Source organism: Podarcis cretensis (assembly GCF_951804945.1).
Source record: "Podarcis cretensis genome assembly, chromosome: 15".
Lineage (NCBI taxonomy): Eukaryota > Metazoa > Chordata > Lepidosauria > Squamata > Lacertidae > Podarcis > Podarcis cretensis.
Window position 1 is genome coordinate 27679633 of NC_137185.1, and position 17339 is coordinate 27696971.

The 17339-nt window shown below is 42.1% G+C and overlaps 1 protein-coding gene and 1 long non-coding RNA gene across 5 annotated transcripts; one reads left to right on the forward strand and one right to left on the reverse strand.

Annotated features, from left to right (window-relative positions):
• Nucleotides 1-281: 281 nt before the first annotated feature.
• LOC307203784 lies at nucleotides 282-1699 on the reverse strand. Its single transcript, XR_013833342.1, has 2 exons — nucleotides 1088-1699; nucleotides 282-687 (listed from the first exon to the last, which is right to left on the reverse strand). It is a non-coding gene; the product is annotated as an uncharacterized lncRNA (long non-coding RNA).
• A 20-nt stretch (nucleotides 1700-1719) lies between these two features.
• On the forward strand, nucleotides 1720-15838 carry LOC307203723 (NXPE family member 2-like). 4 transcript variants are annotated; one of them, XM_079954760.1, is made up of 7 exons: nucleotides 1720-1993; nucleotides 4527-4694; nucleotides 5550-5619; nucleotides 7632-8328; nucleotides 10412-10473; nucleotides 12742-12953; nucleotides 14784-14894. In XM_079954760.1, exons 2-7 carry the CDS (start codon nucleotides 4608-4610, stop codon nucleotides 14817-14819), a joined length of 1164 nt encoding a protein of 387 aa, XP_079810886.1. In that variant the 5' UTR covers nucleotides 1720-1993; nucleotides 4527-4607; the 3' UTR covers nucleotides 14820-14894. The 4 variants fall into 4 exon arrangements, with proteins under 4 accessions (XP_079810886.1, XP_079810883.1, XP_079810885.1 ...); XM_079954757.1 differs by having other exon boundaries at nucleotides 1724-1993; nucleotides 12742-12960; nucleotides 14784-15838; XM_079954759.1 differs by lacking the exon at nucleotides 1720-1993 and having other exon boundaries at nucleotides 4628-4694; nucleotides 7636-8328; nucleotides 12742-12960; nucleotides 14784-15837.
• Nucleotides 15839-17339: the final 1501 nt, after the last annotated feature.

Below are 17339 nucleotides of genomic sequence, written 5' to 3' on the forward strand. Positions count from 1 at the left end.
ATTCTTGCAAGCAACTTTCCTGAATATAATGTGTTTTGTATGTTATTTTTACTAATATGTGCACTACTCTTTGGAACTCCCTTACCATTGATCTTTGTCGGGTTCTTTTCTGTATTGGTTTCAGCAATTATTTTTGTTTCCACAAGCCTACCAAGACATGTAATTTTCATATATGTGTAGCAACTGTTTTATTTATATTTTTACAAATTGTCCTAACTTGTTTTTCATGTTTGTTTTTATCTGCATATATAAAGAAAGTTTTAGATCGTCACTCAGTTGCCTTCTGTCAAGGAAGCGACTTACAAATTTTATTAAATAAATAAAAATAAAATCAATGGTCTGGACCTTGAAGCTCTCTATTATCCAACCAGCTGTTTGATAATATGTATTACAGACTCTCTGCAAAACTGGATGAGTGTGTGCAGAATGTGCTGGAAAAAGATCTCCGTGGAACAGAAGGGATGTGGAATAACCTTTGCTAAACCTCCTCCAGGAGAAATCATCACCTTCCTTTTTTTACACATGTCTCTAAGAGGTACCTCAAACTAAGGCAGGGGTTGCCAGTGTGTCACCCATATACTCCTTCCTTGGTACCCACAAGGTCTTCTCCACCTGCTGAAGTTTGGAGTTCTTGTTTTAAAGCATTCTGTTGTAGCTTATTGAATAGATTTGTTGAGTAGCTGGCTCCTACAAAGTAAGCACAAAAATAATGTGATGTTTTGGCAGATAGGTTATGCCAGCCTGATCCTGGTACCAGATCTACCAGTGCCGAGATCCTAGGAATTTAGCTGTGACATGGGATAGCCCCATTAACGACTAAAGTAAGTGATCCCAGGGTTCCACCCATTTGCAGGTAACGCCTTCTGAGCTAGGAAGGCATTTAGGGAAGTTTTTAATGTGTGACATTTTAATATATTTTTAATCTGTATTGGAAGCCACCCAGAGTAGTTGGGGAAACCCAGCCAGATGGGCGGGGTACAAATAATAAATTATTATTATTATCACCTAACGGAAGGTATGTATGTGGTGGTTATTGTGCAGAGAGGTAATCCTGCATATCCCCAGGGGGTCTTCGTTCCCCACGCACCATTATGTTCAAAGTTGATACGCAGAAAGCATCAAAAGGAATTAGAAGAGTGAATAAAGCCGCCTTGTAACTTGGTTTAATAGGCTTGGGCATGGAGACAGCATGAACTATGGACTAAAGCTGTCCACATTAAATTTCCTTATGTACTTAAGGGAATATTGATATTGACTGTGGGTTCTTTCATATGCTTGTTGATAGTTTCCAAAGACTCAAGAGACGCTGTTGCTGTAATGCCAACCTTTTGATGCCTTTTCCTCAGGCCAATTTCACTAAATCTCCACACCAGCCAAATTCACCCACAACCTGGTGTTGCTAAAGGGCACAATGAGCCTCAGACCCCAGAACTGACCCATTTGTGTTTCCGGCTAACTTTGACAGTTTAGCTGATTTCTCAAGGCCTGCGTCTTCTGGCGAGACCTTTAGTCAGGGCAACCATCTTAGCCTAACCCAAACACTGGCTTCCTTCCTCAGTTCTTCACCAGCCAAGTATTGCTAACACACCTGGGGTGAGTAGCTTAATATTCAGACCTCAGCTCTCCACTTTTGACCCTAACCCCTCAGTCTTCTCAAATCTTTGCCTCACACTCCGCCCATCAACTGACTTTCCCAACCGACTTTTTTTCCGCAACTGACAATTAACTACCCTTTATCCACCAACCAGAACTTCCAGCTAATCAGAGCCTGCCGTTCCCTTGACCAATCAAAATGGAGTTCTCTGATCCAGGCCCCTATAAATACTCGAAGCAGCGCTCTCCCTCTTGCAGAATCTGTTGCCAAGCTGCTACTGCCAAACAGGCTGCAACATAGTAAGAGTTCAAGGCTTTGACCTTTGAGGGTGTTGCTCTACATCAACGGAGGCCGCAGAAACCTTTTTTTTTTTTTTTTTTTACAAAGGGCAAAGAATGTACAGATATACACATAGCATTTTTCCACACTGTGTCTCAAATTTGCTAAGATTCTTCCATCCCCAGATGGAAGAATAAAATATTGAGGGGGGGGCAGGTAAGCCCTACCCTGCATAATCAATCACATGATATAAATAAACTAATAATAAAAATTTATTTATATCCCGCCCTCCCCAGCCGAAGCTGGGCTCAGAGCGGCTAACAACAGTAAAATAATACAACATTCTAAAATCATTTCATTATATTGGTACATTCACACTATTTGAATGGCAATGGCCATCAACTTTGGTAGGGCCTGTCCCCATAAAAAAAATGGGGGGGGGGAGGGACCTCAGTCTCTAGGCATTGGCTCCTATGCCCCTCCCACCTTATTTCTTTCTGTAGTCTTCTGGGATATTATGCTCCCTCACCAGTTCTTGAGCCCAGTGCAGCACTGTACTTTGATTCCTATAGTAAGAGTGTCTGTGTTTTAAAGGGCCTGCCTGAGCATCATGCCTTCTTCCATCCTTGAGATCAAACACCAGAGGTTAGAGGGGAGGTCAGGTGGTTGGCAGCAGTTTTGATGAAAAAGAGGGAACCCTGCACCCACTATGAGAGAAAGAGAGACAGCAACAGAAGCAGCTTTGTTTTGTTTTTTTATAATAATTTTTATTAGTTTTCCAATTTTAAAACAAAACAACCACAACAACATAAAAACATCAATCAATACAGACAAACACACAAATATAAATTCTTAACCTCATTTTCATAAGCCTCCTTTCTCGGACTTCCCCATACCTCACCCTTTTTGCATCCTTATTTTACAATTTTTCAGCAACCCTTTTAGCCAATTAAATTTAAGTTTATTATCTTTCTCAATTTCAACTTAAATCCTCAAACATTTTCAGCTGCAATTCTGCATCTTCCTTCCCCTTGACATTTTAACACTCATCAATATTGTGACAGTTCTTAAGGTAAGCTTTGAACTTCTTCCAGTCTTCCTCCACCAAAGATTAAAGCCTTTTGGGAAATGATTTATAATGAAATTAAGAAGGTACTTAAATGTACTTTTCACAAGAAACCAGAGGCATTCCTCTTGGTCACAGATTCTGCCGGTCATTTCTGCCAGTCCCATAAAGTCAATCACTTTCGTCTGCCATTCTTCCAGTGTGGGGAGTTCTTGTGTCTTCCAATACTTTGCTAGAAGAATCCTTGCTGCTGTAGTGGCGTACATAAAAAAAGTCCTATCCTTCCTTAACACCAATTGGCCGACCATGCCCAAGAGGAATGCCTCTGGTTTCTTGTGAAAAGTACATTTAAGTACCTTCTTAATTTCATTATAAATCATTTCCCAAAAGGCTTTAATCTTTGGGCAGGTCCACCAAAGGTGAAAGAAGGTACCTTCAGTCTCATTACATTTCCAACATTTATTATTGGGCAGATGATAAATCTTCGCTAGCTTAACTGGGGCCATGTACCACCTGTAAATCATTTTCATAATATTTTCTCTTAGGGCATTACATGCCGTAAATTTAATACCGGTGGTCCATAACTGTTCCCAGTCAGCAAACATAATGTCATGTCCAACGTCCTGTGCCCATTTAATCATGGCTGATTTAACTGTCTCATCTATTGTATTCCACTTCAGCAACAAATTGTACATTCTTGATACATTCTTAGTATTGGGTTCTAGCAATTCTGTTTCCAATTTCGATTTCTCCACCTGGAAGCCAATTTTCCTGTCTTGTTTAAAAGTTTCCATTATTTGATAATAATGAAGCCAATCTCGCACTTGGGCTTTAATTGCTCAAAACTCTGTAGTTTAAATTCACCGCTTTCTTGTTCTAAAATTTCAGAGTATTTTGGCCATTTGGATTCCATATTAAGTTTCTTCACCTCCTTAGCCTCCATAGGTGATAACCACCTAGGAGTTTTATTTTCCAACAAATCCTTGTACCGAATCCAAAGCAACAGAAGCAGCTTTGAACAAGGAAATGATAGACCCAGAAAGAGGGCTAGCTAGGAGTTTGAAAGTGGTCTCCACCTGTGTTATTCATATATTTGTAAACAAGCAAGGTTTGTTTGTTTGCTTGCTTGCTTTTAAGGCTCGAGTACTCTCCAAAGGAAGCCATCTGCTGGTAATCTCTACCCTGGAAGTATTATTCTCAACATGATTATTATTTTACTTACTTATTTTCAATATATAACCTGGGAATTCTTACAACTCAGAGAAGTAGGGAGTGCATATTCATCCTTCAAGACTCAGGAACTACAACCAGGTGGAGGTCTTCATATCTGAAAATCAGCAGTATTTTCAGTTATTAAAAGGTTTATTTGCATTATAGAAATGCATATCCTAATAATAAGATCAGTAAGAGTGTAACAGTGTAGGAGAGAGAGAGAGAGAGAGAGCTCCTACTACTCTACTAATGATTTTTTGATGTCAAATCTTACAGGCTACTGGGTTAAATGAATTTTCAGTGAGTTTTTAAAAACATACATTCTAGAATAGTCTGTTGGAAAGTATTACTACTCTCCCCTTGCCTTTGGTTGCAACAGGTTTGAAACCAAAGGCGGTGAAAAGGAATTTCTCTGTGCCTTTTGACTCTGTGCCAGGAATATCTTTGGTTTGTACCATGACCTCAACAGCCTTCCTGGCTCTCGTGCTTGGAGTCAGTTTCTTCATCATCTACACTGTCCACATCTACAAAACTGATACCCAGGTAGAGTGTCTTACCTTATTCAATAGCACAAACTAATTCATAAAGATTTTTTTAAAAAATGGTGTATGTACATAAACCTGAAGGAGTGTCTCCACCCCCATTGCTCTGCCCGGATGCTGAGGTCCAGCGCTGAGGGCCTTCTGGCAGTTCCCTCACTGTGAGAAGCCAAGTTACAGGGAACCAGGCAGAGGGCCTTCTCGGTAGTGGCGCCCGCCCTGTGGAACGCCCTCCCATCAGATGTCAAAGAGATAAACAACTACCTGACATTCAGAAGACATCTGAAGGCAGCCCTGTTCAGGGAAGCTTTTAATGTTTGATGTTTTATTGTATTTTTAATATTCTGTTGTTAGCCACCTAGAGTGGCTGGGGTAACCCAGACAGATGGGTGGGGTATAAATAAAAAGTTGTTGTTGTTGTTGTTGTTAAGACATTTAGTTAATTAGCACCTGGAATACAACATGGATTGGACTCTGGTGACCATTTAAAAATAGAAGTAAATAGTTTGGCTCTTGCGGTGTGACACTTTCGCAGAATGGAATTTTAAATGCAATATTCACCTTGAGTAAATGTTTTTCAGAAAACCTTTTATTGCAGCCTTCCCCCCCTGTGGAAGAACATTGTTTTTTAAACCTGTGTCCACTATCAACCAACTGCAGCCAACTGGATGATTGTGGAGGTCGCAAATGTGTGGTTGGAGGCTCAAGGCAGTTGCCCTTCCCTAATTATTTTGACCCTGGCACCTGCTATTCAGATATGCTTCCACTTGGAGGTTTTGCTTGGGAATTGTGCCTTACTACTGCTCTATTTTCTCCTTGTGAACGCTTGTAATTCTTTCTTTCTCATTGCATGCTCCAGATTCTCATCTTCAGAGGTATCACAATGAGCCATGTATCAAATCAGATCAATCACTTTGCTGGTGACATTGGTGAGGCCTTTTTCAATTCTCATATCTATTCCCTACCAGCTCTTTCCCTGCTCCCTCCTCCTCCCATTCCCTTTTGCCTTATGTCGTCAGAGGCTGGCCGCTGCTGGTGCTTGTCAAAGGCGAAGCTGAGCCTGGTCTTCACAGAGCTTCACAACTCTATGGGGTGGAATGCTCTCTTCCTCCTCACATACTAGAATGAAAGTGAGGGAGAAGTGAAGGATGCGAGAGCAGCAGCAGCAGCATCTATACTTGAAAGAGAAGGGTGCTTCAAAAGCAAAGCATTATCTCAACCTGGAAGATGCAGGTGGAACCAGCAGGGAAATCTTCCTAGGTTATAACCCAGTACTGAGTCAGGAAAGCAAAATCCTTACAGGAACAGGTATTGGGGGAATAGTACAGGTAGATGCATAGCATAGCAGGGAAGTATACTAGGGGCCTAAGAGCTCCCCCACACTCCCGCTTGTTCGTGCCTAGAAAGCACAGGGGTCTGGAAAGTTTTCCATTTGTCCCATTCTTTCCAGCTAAAATCAAGTAGTTTTGCCTTTCTTCCTGGAAAACCAGTTCTTTAGCGCTAAATCAGAACAAACAGCAATTCTCAGAAAAACTCGATTCCCAATTGTCCTGATGCAATGCTAAATCACGGGTTTTCCCGGATGAAAGTAGTGGAGCAAATGGGCTTGTGAAGCCCTGGGCTCGTCCACCCTTCTGCTTGTTCCATGCCTGGAAACAGTGGCGTAGCATGGGGGGCACAGGGGCGGTTGCCCCAGGTGCAAAATTGTTAGGGGCGACAAATTTCAACACCTGGAGCTGCTGCAATACAGCTGTGTGTGCTTCCATCACTCAGCTCCATTGAAAACAGCTTCTCTATGTGAACCAGGAAGTGACCTCTGCGGAGTATGGAACAACTCTTCTTTTCTTATCTCTGCGGCTGCGATCTCCTGTGTGACATGGACGATGTTAAGCTGTTGAATGTGCATGTGTACTCCTTTGGTTTCTCTTTTTCCCACCCCTCCACATGGTCCTGGCAACCCACGTTACACCACAGCCTAGAAAGCATGGGGCTGTTGTTCTCTGCTTGATCCATGCTTTTTAGGTATGGGTCTGAGCAGTTTTCAACTTACTGCTCTCCTTTCCCAGGAAAACCTGCTATTTCGTGTTCAGTCGGAGCAAACGCTGATCTGGAGGAAACCCAAATTGCTGTTTGATCTGATTGAGCACTAAAGAGCAGATTTGACCTGAGGAAAGGAGCAGGACTAGAGTGTGGACAAACCTCCAAAAGGAGGAAAGGAGCAGAACTAGAGTGTGGACAAACCTCCAAAATTATGAACTTTTGCTATTCTGAGAGCAATCGTATATTGACAGCATGGAGGCAGAGGGGGAAGAGAATCTAGAACATGAAGGATGCTGCATAAATACCTGTATTTTAAACTGATATTTGTAAGCCTTTATAGGAGCCTCTTTCCCCCCTTTATTTAACTGAAAAGTAATGTAAAAAATGCCAATATTAATATCCACACCAGCCATTACTTAAAGTAATTGATTAGGGGAAATTATAAAATACATTTTAAAACAAAGCATAAATAAATAAAATCTTGATTGCGGTCCAAAGACGCTTCGAACAATTTCAGAACAAAATACAGTTAAGACAGCCAACCACAAAAGAGAGAGGAACCGAGGCGGTCATTTTGTTTTGTCTCAAGCATGATGATCCTTGATTCTTTTAACTTCCGAGAGAAACTTTGCCACAGCCAGTGTAATATCATTAGCCCTGTCATCCAAAAGATATTTAATATGCGATGCTTCAGATTTTCCCGGCAGATTTGCCAGTAGGGGTTTGATTAAAACAAAGCATATTATTGTTTTTTTAAAAATGTGACTGATTTTCTTCCCATGCTTCCTAGACTTTTATGAACGAATCCCATATTTTCCTAGCATTCAGGTTTACTTGTAATCACTTTTTTGATTAATTTGAAAGTATTTTGATTCTTTAAACAAAAATTCTTCCATCAAAGACAGCAGGAACAGAATTTTGCCCATGAAAGGAGACATCCTGATGAATATGAGGATAGAGTGGGAAAAGAACGACAAAGAAGTAAAGGACATTCTGAGAAAGCTGAACCAGTTGATGCCCAGTGTCACTTTCACAGATATAATTACCACCACAAGTGCCAGGAACAGCAAGGCCACCATATTAAACCAAAAGGGTTCTTATTGTGTTGGAGACCCCTTGATGGTTCGGCTAGATTTGTACAACTACTTGGGGGAGAGAAAGAAGTATGGAGGAGACTTCTTACGAGTAAGGATCTACTCTTCAAGTCTTGGGGCTGGAGCTTCTGGGCACATCACAGACTATAAGAATGGGACATACCTGGTCAATTTCACTTTATTTTGGGAGGGCGATGTCCAAGTTTCCATCTTGCTCATCCACCCCAGTGAAGGAGTTTCTGCACTGTGGGCTGCGAGGAAGAGAGGCTACGACAAAATAGATTTCAGGGGCAAATTTCTGAATGGGGCCTCACACGTCTCCACTAAGTGTGGTTTTGTCAAAAGCACAACCGCGGATCTATGTGAGTATCTTGATGAACGAGACCAGGAAGCCTTCTACTGTGTGAAACCAAAGAGGGTGCCGTGTGAAGCTCTTGTGAAACTTCAGTCTGAACTAACACACAAATCCTACCTCACAGACTTGGAACGAAGACTTTTTAAGAGGTATTTCGCTCCCCTGTCTATTCTTAATGCAAACTAAGGCCAGCTCTCAATGCATTTCATAACTTGCAGCCGGGTATTTTAAGAATTCTGCTGTTCATTCTGTTTCATTTTGAGACAGTTTGGGTCTGTGTGTTTGCTCTCTGGAGCTCGGCGGCAGTCAGAAAGCCATACAGAATCCCCAAGGTCGATGATGAATAAGCGGGTACAATGCGGTGTCTTTTAGAAGTATCTAAAAACAGGAGTTAGGGATATGGCTTTAAAGGGGGATTTGACAAATTCATGCAGGAGAGGGCTACTGGTGGCTACTAGCCATGGTGGCGATGCTCTGCCTCCACAGCTAGAGTCAGCAATGCTGAATATCTGTTGCTGGATACCACAGGAGGAGAGGGAGTTCTTATGCTCATGTCCTGCTTGCAGGTTTTTGGTCAGATGCTGAGCTAGATGGGCCATTGGCCTGATCCAGCCAGTGTGGTGTAGTGGTTAAGAGTGGTAGACTTGTAATCTGGTGAACTGGGTTCGCTTCCCCGCTCCTCCACATGCAGCTGCTGGGTGACCTTGGGCCAGTCACACTTCTCTGAAGTCTCTCAGCCCCACTCACCTCACAGAATGTTTGTTGTGTGGGAGGAAGGGAAAGGAGATTGTTAGCCACTTTGAGACTCCTTCGGGTAGTGATAAAGCGGGACATCAAATCCAAACTCCTCCTCCTCTTCTTCTTTTTCTTCTTTTGTTCCCATGTGTGTGTACGTGCCCCTTCTGGGGTTGTACAGGCTGAAATGATTACAAATGGGTAAGCAGTTCCTCTCCCAAGATAGATCCTCTTCCCGGCTTGGTTGCTCAATACAATGATGAGGCAAATTCCTCAAGATTATTGGAATCTGTTTGCAGTATTGAGGAAGAAGATGGGAAGAAGGTTTCATCTGTTGAATCCAAGGCTTCAGCATGCATCACAAAGGCAGTTTGTTACATCACCAGTTAAATACACATTTGTGTTGCAAAATATTGGCTTTCAACAGTTATGTGGGGCAAACAATTGCTTAATTTCCAGCTGAAGATTGGACAAGTTCTGCAATAGAAGTGAACAGTGGGTGGAGTGGTGTTGGTTGTGTGGGCACATCTTTACCCTGTGTTCTCTGTTAACTTGTATCTTAGTTAATCTCTAAGATCCAGACCCAGACAATCCTCAGAGCACCAATATCGGGCTTATCCACACTCACCTTTCTTCCTACACTTCCTAGGCACTGATCTGTGCTTTATGTCTGAGTGCTCTTCTCTTTGTCCCAGAGTTTCACCCACAAAAATCGCTCCTTAAAGCTGACGCACAAAAAATCAGCAATTTTGGGTTTTTGTGGTTTGCCATTTGCTCCAATTCAGCGTTAATGCATGGGTTTTTGTGGGGGAAGCTCCAGAGCAAAAAATAAATTAAAAAAATTACATTACAACAATATAGAAGTCATACTTGTCACAATCAGAACTTACATTTATTTAAAATATTGGTGTGCAGCATTCAGAAAGGCTTCCAATAAAAAGACAGAAAAACAGTACATTATACAGTGGTATCTCGGGTTACATACGCTTCAGGTTACATATGCTTCAGGTTACAGACTCTGCTAACCCAGAAATAGTGCTTCAGGTTAAGAACTTTGCTTCAGGATGAGAACAGAAATCGTGTTCTGGCGGCGCAGCAGCAGCAGGAGGCCCCATTAGCTAAAGTGGTGCTTCAGGTTAAGAACAGTTTCAGGTTAAGTACAGACCTCCGGAACGAATTAAGTACTTAACCCGAGGTACCACTGTAATGCGGAATACTTTACAGGGGAAATGCAAGTAATAGAACAAATATTTCCCTTAAGCATTCATTGCACAAGGAGTGAATTGAACCAAATTTCTTTCTTTTTATCAGGTCCATTTTAATGTCATTTTCTACTTGACCCAATAAAAACCTGACAATGTACAAAAGGCTTTGCAAAATCAGATTAAGATTCACCTTCCATTTACGGCAGCAACATGTTAGATGTGAGAATTTAGTGGGAAACATTGATGATGGAAATATTCCAAATATGCTGACTTCCTTTTTTCCCCCTTGAAGGAACAAAGTTGGAGCTGAGATCCTGCATCCATTTGTGGGCATCCATGTTGTATCCTGTGGAAGTGAGTTAGACCTTCCAGTTCTCAAAGCAACGTTTTGTTGGCACATATAATGAATGTAGGAATTTGGGATACATTTTTAGCACATCACAGCCTTCAAATACCTTGAGATGGGCAGAACCATCCTATACTCCCAACTTGCCAGGAAGAGGCTTACACCACCACAATGGCTGCCATATATTACATATAAATGGGCAATCCTTTCAATGTGAGGGCCACCTTACCTCTTGTATAACCTTCCAGGGTTGTATTCCAGTGGTGGGTGTGATCAGAGCAGAAACACGCAGTGACAGACTTTGGGCTTTCACATTTCAGAGGCACCCTGTGTGACACCAAAATCCCACCCCCTGCCTCTCGCCCTCTGTTCCAAGTCATTTTTGCAGTGACCCCTGCAGCGCCCTCTCAGCTTGGTGCCCAGTGGATGCAGGTGGTACTGTGGTCTAAACCACTGAGCCTCTTCGGCTTGCCGATCAGATAGTCGGTGGTTCAAATCCCCGCGATGGGGTGAGCTCCCGTTGCTCTGTCCCAGCTCCTGCCCACCTAGCAGTTCAAAAGCATGCCAATGCAAGTAGTTAAATAGGTACCTCTGCAGTGGGTAGGTAAACAGCATTTCCGTGCGCTCTGGTTTCAGTCACGGTGTTCTGTTGCACCAGAAGCAGTTTAGTCATGCTGGCCACATGACCAGGACAGTTAACTTTGGACAAATGCCGGCTCTCTCGGCCTGAAAGCCAGATGAGCGCCGCAACCCCATAGTTGCCTTTGACTGGATTTAACTGTCCAGGGGTCCTTTACTTTTACCTTTTTACCAATGCAAGTCATGCTCCACTAAATCCGCCTCTGAAACAGCATGGAGCAATGAACACAACTCTTCCCTTTTTACAGTTGTCTACACTCAAAGGTCATTCCTCTTTACCCAGGCCTATAGCTATTAAATTATGGTCTGTGAAAGCGGAGGAGATGACTGTTACAATGATGACTCTTTTATTAATAGGCTGTCTGTCAGTATGCTTTTTATTATGTTTTTATCATTGATGTTCTCTAATGTGTTTTTATTGTTGTACTCAGCCCTGGGATCTTTTGATAAAGGGCAGTATGTAAATTGAATTGATGAAAGTGTTGTGGACAAGTATCCAATTCAAACAGGGTTAACTTAGCCAATGATCACACCGGGAGTGGAAAACAAAAAGCAGTTTATTCGGTTATAGCAGAAGGCACAGAGTGGGTTAGCACCCAAAGAATCTGGGCACCTCTGATGAGCACACGGTGAATACTTAGACTGTTCCAATACATTGTTACATGTGAGAAACGTTTAATCCTGATTACAATGGGTTACATACATGTGGCATAAAGCAGAGGCATAGGTCTCAACTGAAAACCTTGGGGCTCAATGCATGGGGCTCAATTCCCAGAATCTTTTGGCCACTGTCCCTTCCCTCCTAGTTACAGGTAGGTAGCCATGCTGGTCTGCCATAGTCGAAACAAAACAAAACAAAAAACATTCCCTCCAGTAGCACCTTAGAGACCAACTAAGTTTGTTATTGGTATGAGCTTTCGTGTGCATGCACACTTCTTCAGATACCAATAACAAACTTAGTTGGTCTCTAAGGTGCTACTGGAAGGAATTATTTTATTTTATTTTGTTCCTTCCCTCCTGGTCATTGCTTTACTGAAAATGCCAAGAAATCTCCATCCACAAGTCTGAACAATTTATACCTTCCCCCTAAAAGTACACACACTACCAGGAAATTTCTAAACACAAGATCTGCACCAGCATTTTCAGGAAATGTGCAACCACAAGGTCCCTTGCAAGTGGACAGTTTGACTTTTGCTTCTTGAAAGCACCTTGTGGACAGCTAAATGGGTTATGGTTAGTAGGTCATGCCATTTGTAATCATATTCTAACTGGGGAGAAGCCGACATTATGGACCCATACGCCAAGAGGGCCTCTCTTTTTCCTTCAAAGGCTCCAAGCGAGCCTCCCTGGGGAGAGCATTCCACAAGTGGGGAGCCCCCACAAAAATAGGCCCGTTCTCTTGTTGCCATCCTCTGGGTTACAGAGGATGATCACAGAGTCCAGGTTTATTCATATGGGGAGAGGTGGGTCTTGATATTGAAAGAGAACAACATCCCCCACCCCAAGGACCCCTTTCCCATGAGTTGTTAAACCCCCCAAATACAGAGTGGGTCAAGTTGACTGATGGGGTTTCTAAAGCTCAAACAGAATCCTCCATACTATTTTCATCTTCTCATTTCTTCTTTTCCTTTTGGTAGGGAAGAAGACAATGGCTAACATGAACTGCAGAGTTGGGATGACTTCCCCGTCTCCCAGTGGCTTTGTTTGGCAGAACCAATGGCATCCTGCTTTCTGCAAAATGCTCAATGGCAGCACCTTGGATAATGTTTACTCTTGCTTACAGGGAAAGCAGGTTTTCCTCCTGGGAGACTCAACTGTGTGGCAATGGATCGAGTATCTCTCCAAAAGAGTGAGCAGTACGTTTTCCCACCAAGAGAAACTACAATGTAGTATTTGACCTATTAACAGTATCAACTTCTATGTACTTTACCCAGAAACTTTTATTATTTAATGATAATGATGATGATGATGATAATAATAATAATAATAATAATAATAATAATAATAATAATAATAATAATGTAGGAAGACTTCTGTACAGCTTGGTGTTGGCTATAAAGAGCCACATGAACTGATCTGGTTGCAGTGAAAGCCTGATTAGAGACACTTTCCTTGGATGGCAGGAGGGTTTAGTGAAAGTTGGAGACCTTTGTGAAATGAAGGGAATGTTGTGAGAGATCATTCTATTTGGTGGCTGAAGTGGTATGGTTAGAAAGAATCCAGCATAGATAGATAGATAGATAGATAGATAGATAGATAGATAGATAGATGATAGATAGATAGATAGATAGATAGATAGATAGATAGGCTGATAGATTGATCAATCGATAGTAAAGGTAAAAGGTAAAAGGTAAAGGACCCCTGGATTGTTAAGTCCAGTCGAATTCAACTATGGGGTGCAGCGCTCATCTCCGCTTTCAGGCTGAGAGAAGTGGCGTTTGTCCACAGATAACTTTTCCAGCTCGTGTAGCCAGCATGACAAAAACTGCTAGGCACAAGAGAACACCATGACGAGTACTGGAGTGCACAGAAACTCCATTTACCTTCCCATCACAGTGGTACCTGTTTATCTGCTTGTGCTGGTATGCTTTTGAACTGCTAGGCTGGCAGGAGTTGGGACAGAGCAACGGGAGCTCACCCCATTGTGGGGATTCGAACCGCCAACCTTCCAATCAGCAAGCCCAAGAGATTCAGTGGTTTAGACCAAAGCGCCACCCACATCCCCAGATAGATAGATAGCTAGATAGAGAAATAGAGATATACAGTAGACACAGATGTGCTTGTTCTGTATTCACTCATTTAGGTTATGCAAAGAGCAAGGAACTTTTCTGGGGGACTTGTGTATGGGAGAGCAGTAAGTTGTGCCTAAGAAAGAGAGCTAGGCTTGCTGCAGGTGGACGTTTTGGGCTGTTTCTCTATTAAACAAGCAACATCTTTGCTCAGTAAGTTTTCCTCGCAAAAAGTAGGAGTGGGGGGATCCCCAAGTCTGCAAAGGTGGTTTTATTAGGTTCAATATATTTCTCATTGTAAAAGTGGAGCAACTTTTTTAAAACAACAACAACAGATCCATCTGTTTTTGTCAAGAGGACCTTTATTTAGACGTAGGTCTATGCAAATGGAATATGAGACCTTGCAGGGCTACATAGTGAGCATTTACAAAGAAGTCTGTGTTTTATAGCTTCTGACTAATATATTTGCAAATTATTTTCACTTGATATCAGTTTTGGTTTTTCAATTCCTGGTCTCCTGATTATCTTTTAGTGTTTTATTCAGAACTTTGTACAAGGTACCGTATTTTTTGCTCTATAAGACTCACTTTTTCCCTCCTAAAAAGTAAGGGGAAATGTGTGTGCGTCTTATGGAGTGAATGCAGGCTGCGCAGCTATCACAGAAGCCAGAAAGCAAGAGGGATTGCTGCTTTCACTGCACAGCGATCCCTCTTGCTGTTCTGGCTTCTGAGATTCAGAATATTTTTTTTTTCTTGTTTTCCTCCTCCAAAAACTAGGTGTGTCTTGTGGTCTGGTGCATCTTATAGAGCGAAAAATACGGTAATTAACTGGCTTGTCCTGTTCCTTTTCCATTTCTGTTTTGCCCCACTTGAAATAGTCCAGTGATTTCTCAGAGGATTTTACATATATATATGTAACTTGTCTTTATTTTGCATCTGTTCCCATATTAGCGCTTTCGTACTTTGATACCCAAGGACAGAGCATAATCCAGAGTTCTGTCATTGTGGACATGACCAAAAACATTACAATCCATTGGAGAAGGCATGGGCATCCCTTTTTATCTTTCTTTGTGCACTCAATGAAATCTCACACTTACATTGCTCGAGTGATTGACATGGTGGAAGGCAACAGAGACACGGTGGTTGTCATCTCCCTGGGCCAGCACTTCCGCCCCTTCCCCATTGAGCTCTTCGTTCGAAGGATGGTTAACATCCGGGGAGCCATCCAGCGCCTTCTCCTGAGGAGCCCAGATACAAAGGTCATCATCAAAGCAGAGAACACCCGGGAAATGGATGATGACCAGGAGCTATATAGCAACTTCCATGGCTATGCCCAATACCTTGCAACAAAGGATATTTTTCGGCATTTTAATGTTGGTTTCATTGATGCCTGGGACATGGCAATTGCCTACAAAGCTCACCAAGGTCACCCACCAGAAGACGTAGTCTGGAATCAAATTGTTATGTTTCTAACTCATATTTGTTAATACACTAAAGCACAGCTAGTGTGCAAACTTTAATTAAACAGAGCAGCATATTTTGGATCAGCAAGTATGTCTGTTTAATGCACGAGACCCTTTGTCAAATGTTGCATGTGCATGATTTTGTCCCATTGGGTTTCCATAAGAATCCCAGAAGAGCCTTGCTGAGGGTCAATCTAGTATCACCTAAACTTGCTCGTAAACTTCATCCAAGCCTCATGAAAAATTCCAGCCCCACCCCAGCGGCAACAACAACAAAAAGAAATTCAAAAAAGGGGGAAAACTCTGTTCCCCTGAGTTCCTACTCAAAAACAAACAAACAAAACAACCCCTGATGTAATATGATCACAACATGCTGTAGCACTTAGTAAACTGGTCATTGCATTCTGTACCAAGGGGAGCACCAGAGAATGAACTGCTGTTGCTACGCTATCATGATACAGCAACAATTTGTGAAAGTTTCTTGCATTGTAGGGGTTTGGACTAGATGACCCTCATGGTCCTTTCCAACTCTACAGTCCTAGGATTCTATGAATACATCATCACCTCCTAAGCTCCAAAAATTATTTTGGTGTCCTACTTCATCCAGATGACACACCAAAGGACAGGAAAAGAAAACAGTAGCGCTGCAATATTTTGTCTAGGAGCAGCTAACCTGTGGCTTTCCAGATGTCCTTCGTTTCTCCCATAAGCTCCTGCCAGCGCAGCCAAGCACCAGGAGGTAATGGGAACTGTAGTCTAACATTACGTGGAATTACCTGGGGTTTAATAGCCCATCTTAAGGTCAAAGAATGCAAATCTCATTTACTTATTTCATGAAATTTTGCAAATCTTATTTACTTATTTCATAAAATTTCTACACCACTTGATTTAAAAAAAACAATCCAGAACTCAAAGCAGTTTACAAGAAAATAAAGAAAAGGTTCCAACTGTACAGTACTTTAAAATATACAAAGATTGTGATCTGCCCTTATGCCAGTGATAGCAGAAATGTCACCCACATGATGCCCCTTACCCCATTTGCAAAGGGGATACGTTTTATATCCATATACAATGGACTAACCACGTATACCTGATTCCCTACTTCCCCTTTTTCTGAAATGTGTTTAACAGCTGACCCCGTTTCTTAAATCTAGCAGCACCCATGTAGAGCCAGAACTAATGGTCAATATTCCAGGGACAACACACTGAAACTGTCTCCTTGCCCAACGGTACAGACAACTCGCTGTGATCTCTGGGTCCAGGTTTTGAATGAAAAGTCCATCAATCCACCTTTCATGTGGTAAAACCAAAAGTCACTGGGAATTGAGAGGAAAGCTCTGGTAGATGTCCTAAAATAATTATTTAATTCCTATGTTTGTTTAATTTGTATCCTGCCTTTGCTCCCAAAGGAGCAAGCCATTAGAGTTTATTAGCATTCTAGAGGGTGTAGCCCAAGCTGGTGTATTGCCCTAGCAAAAAAAAAAAAAAAATCAACAGATAATTCTGCAGCATTTTGAAGATGAGCCAAGTGACATCTTTTTGTGGTCCCGATGCCATCTGATTAAGAAACGAAACGAGTATTTTTCCCTACAGACTGAGGCCAAATGGGGGAGCCAATGTAGAGATAACAATGAGTGTGTTGGGCGATGAGCAGAGTGCAAATCCATGCAGAATCAAATGAAAAGAAACGCAAGCCCAAAGTCCTCATGAGGACCCACTGATGCTTAACAGACATTACACAGTGGAGAATGTAAATCAAATCTTAGAGTGGGGCAATTTGCTTTCTGCGCTGAGTTAGCCAATCTCAGGATTGAAGCCAAATCCTTTATTTGTTCCATTATCACAAACCAAGGAGAACAGAGATTTTAGGGCCTAGGGTCATCATTGCAACATTCTCTTACTGGTTAATGATTTAGTGCTTATTCCCAATGTTTAATGCTGTTGGGTTGGAATAAACGACAGACGAGTAGCAGGTGTCATATGGGAGGCATCCTCTTGAGCATGTCTCGGGGAGTCCCTTTTATTGAATATTACAACTTTGCCA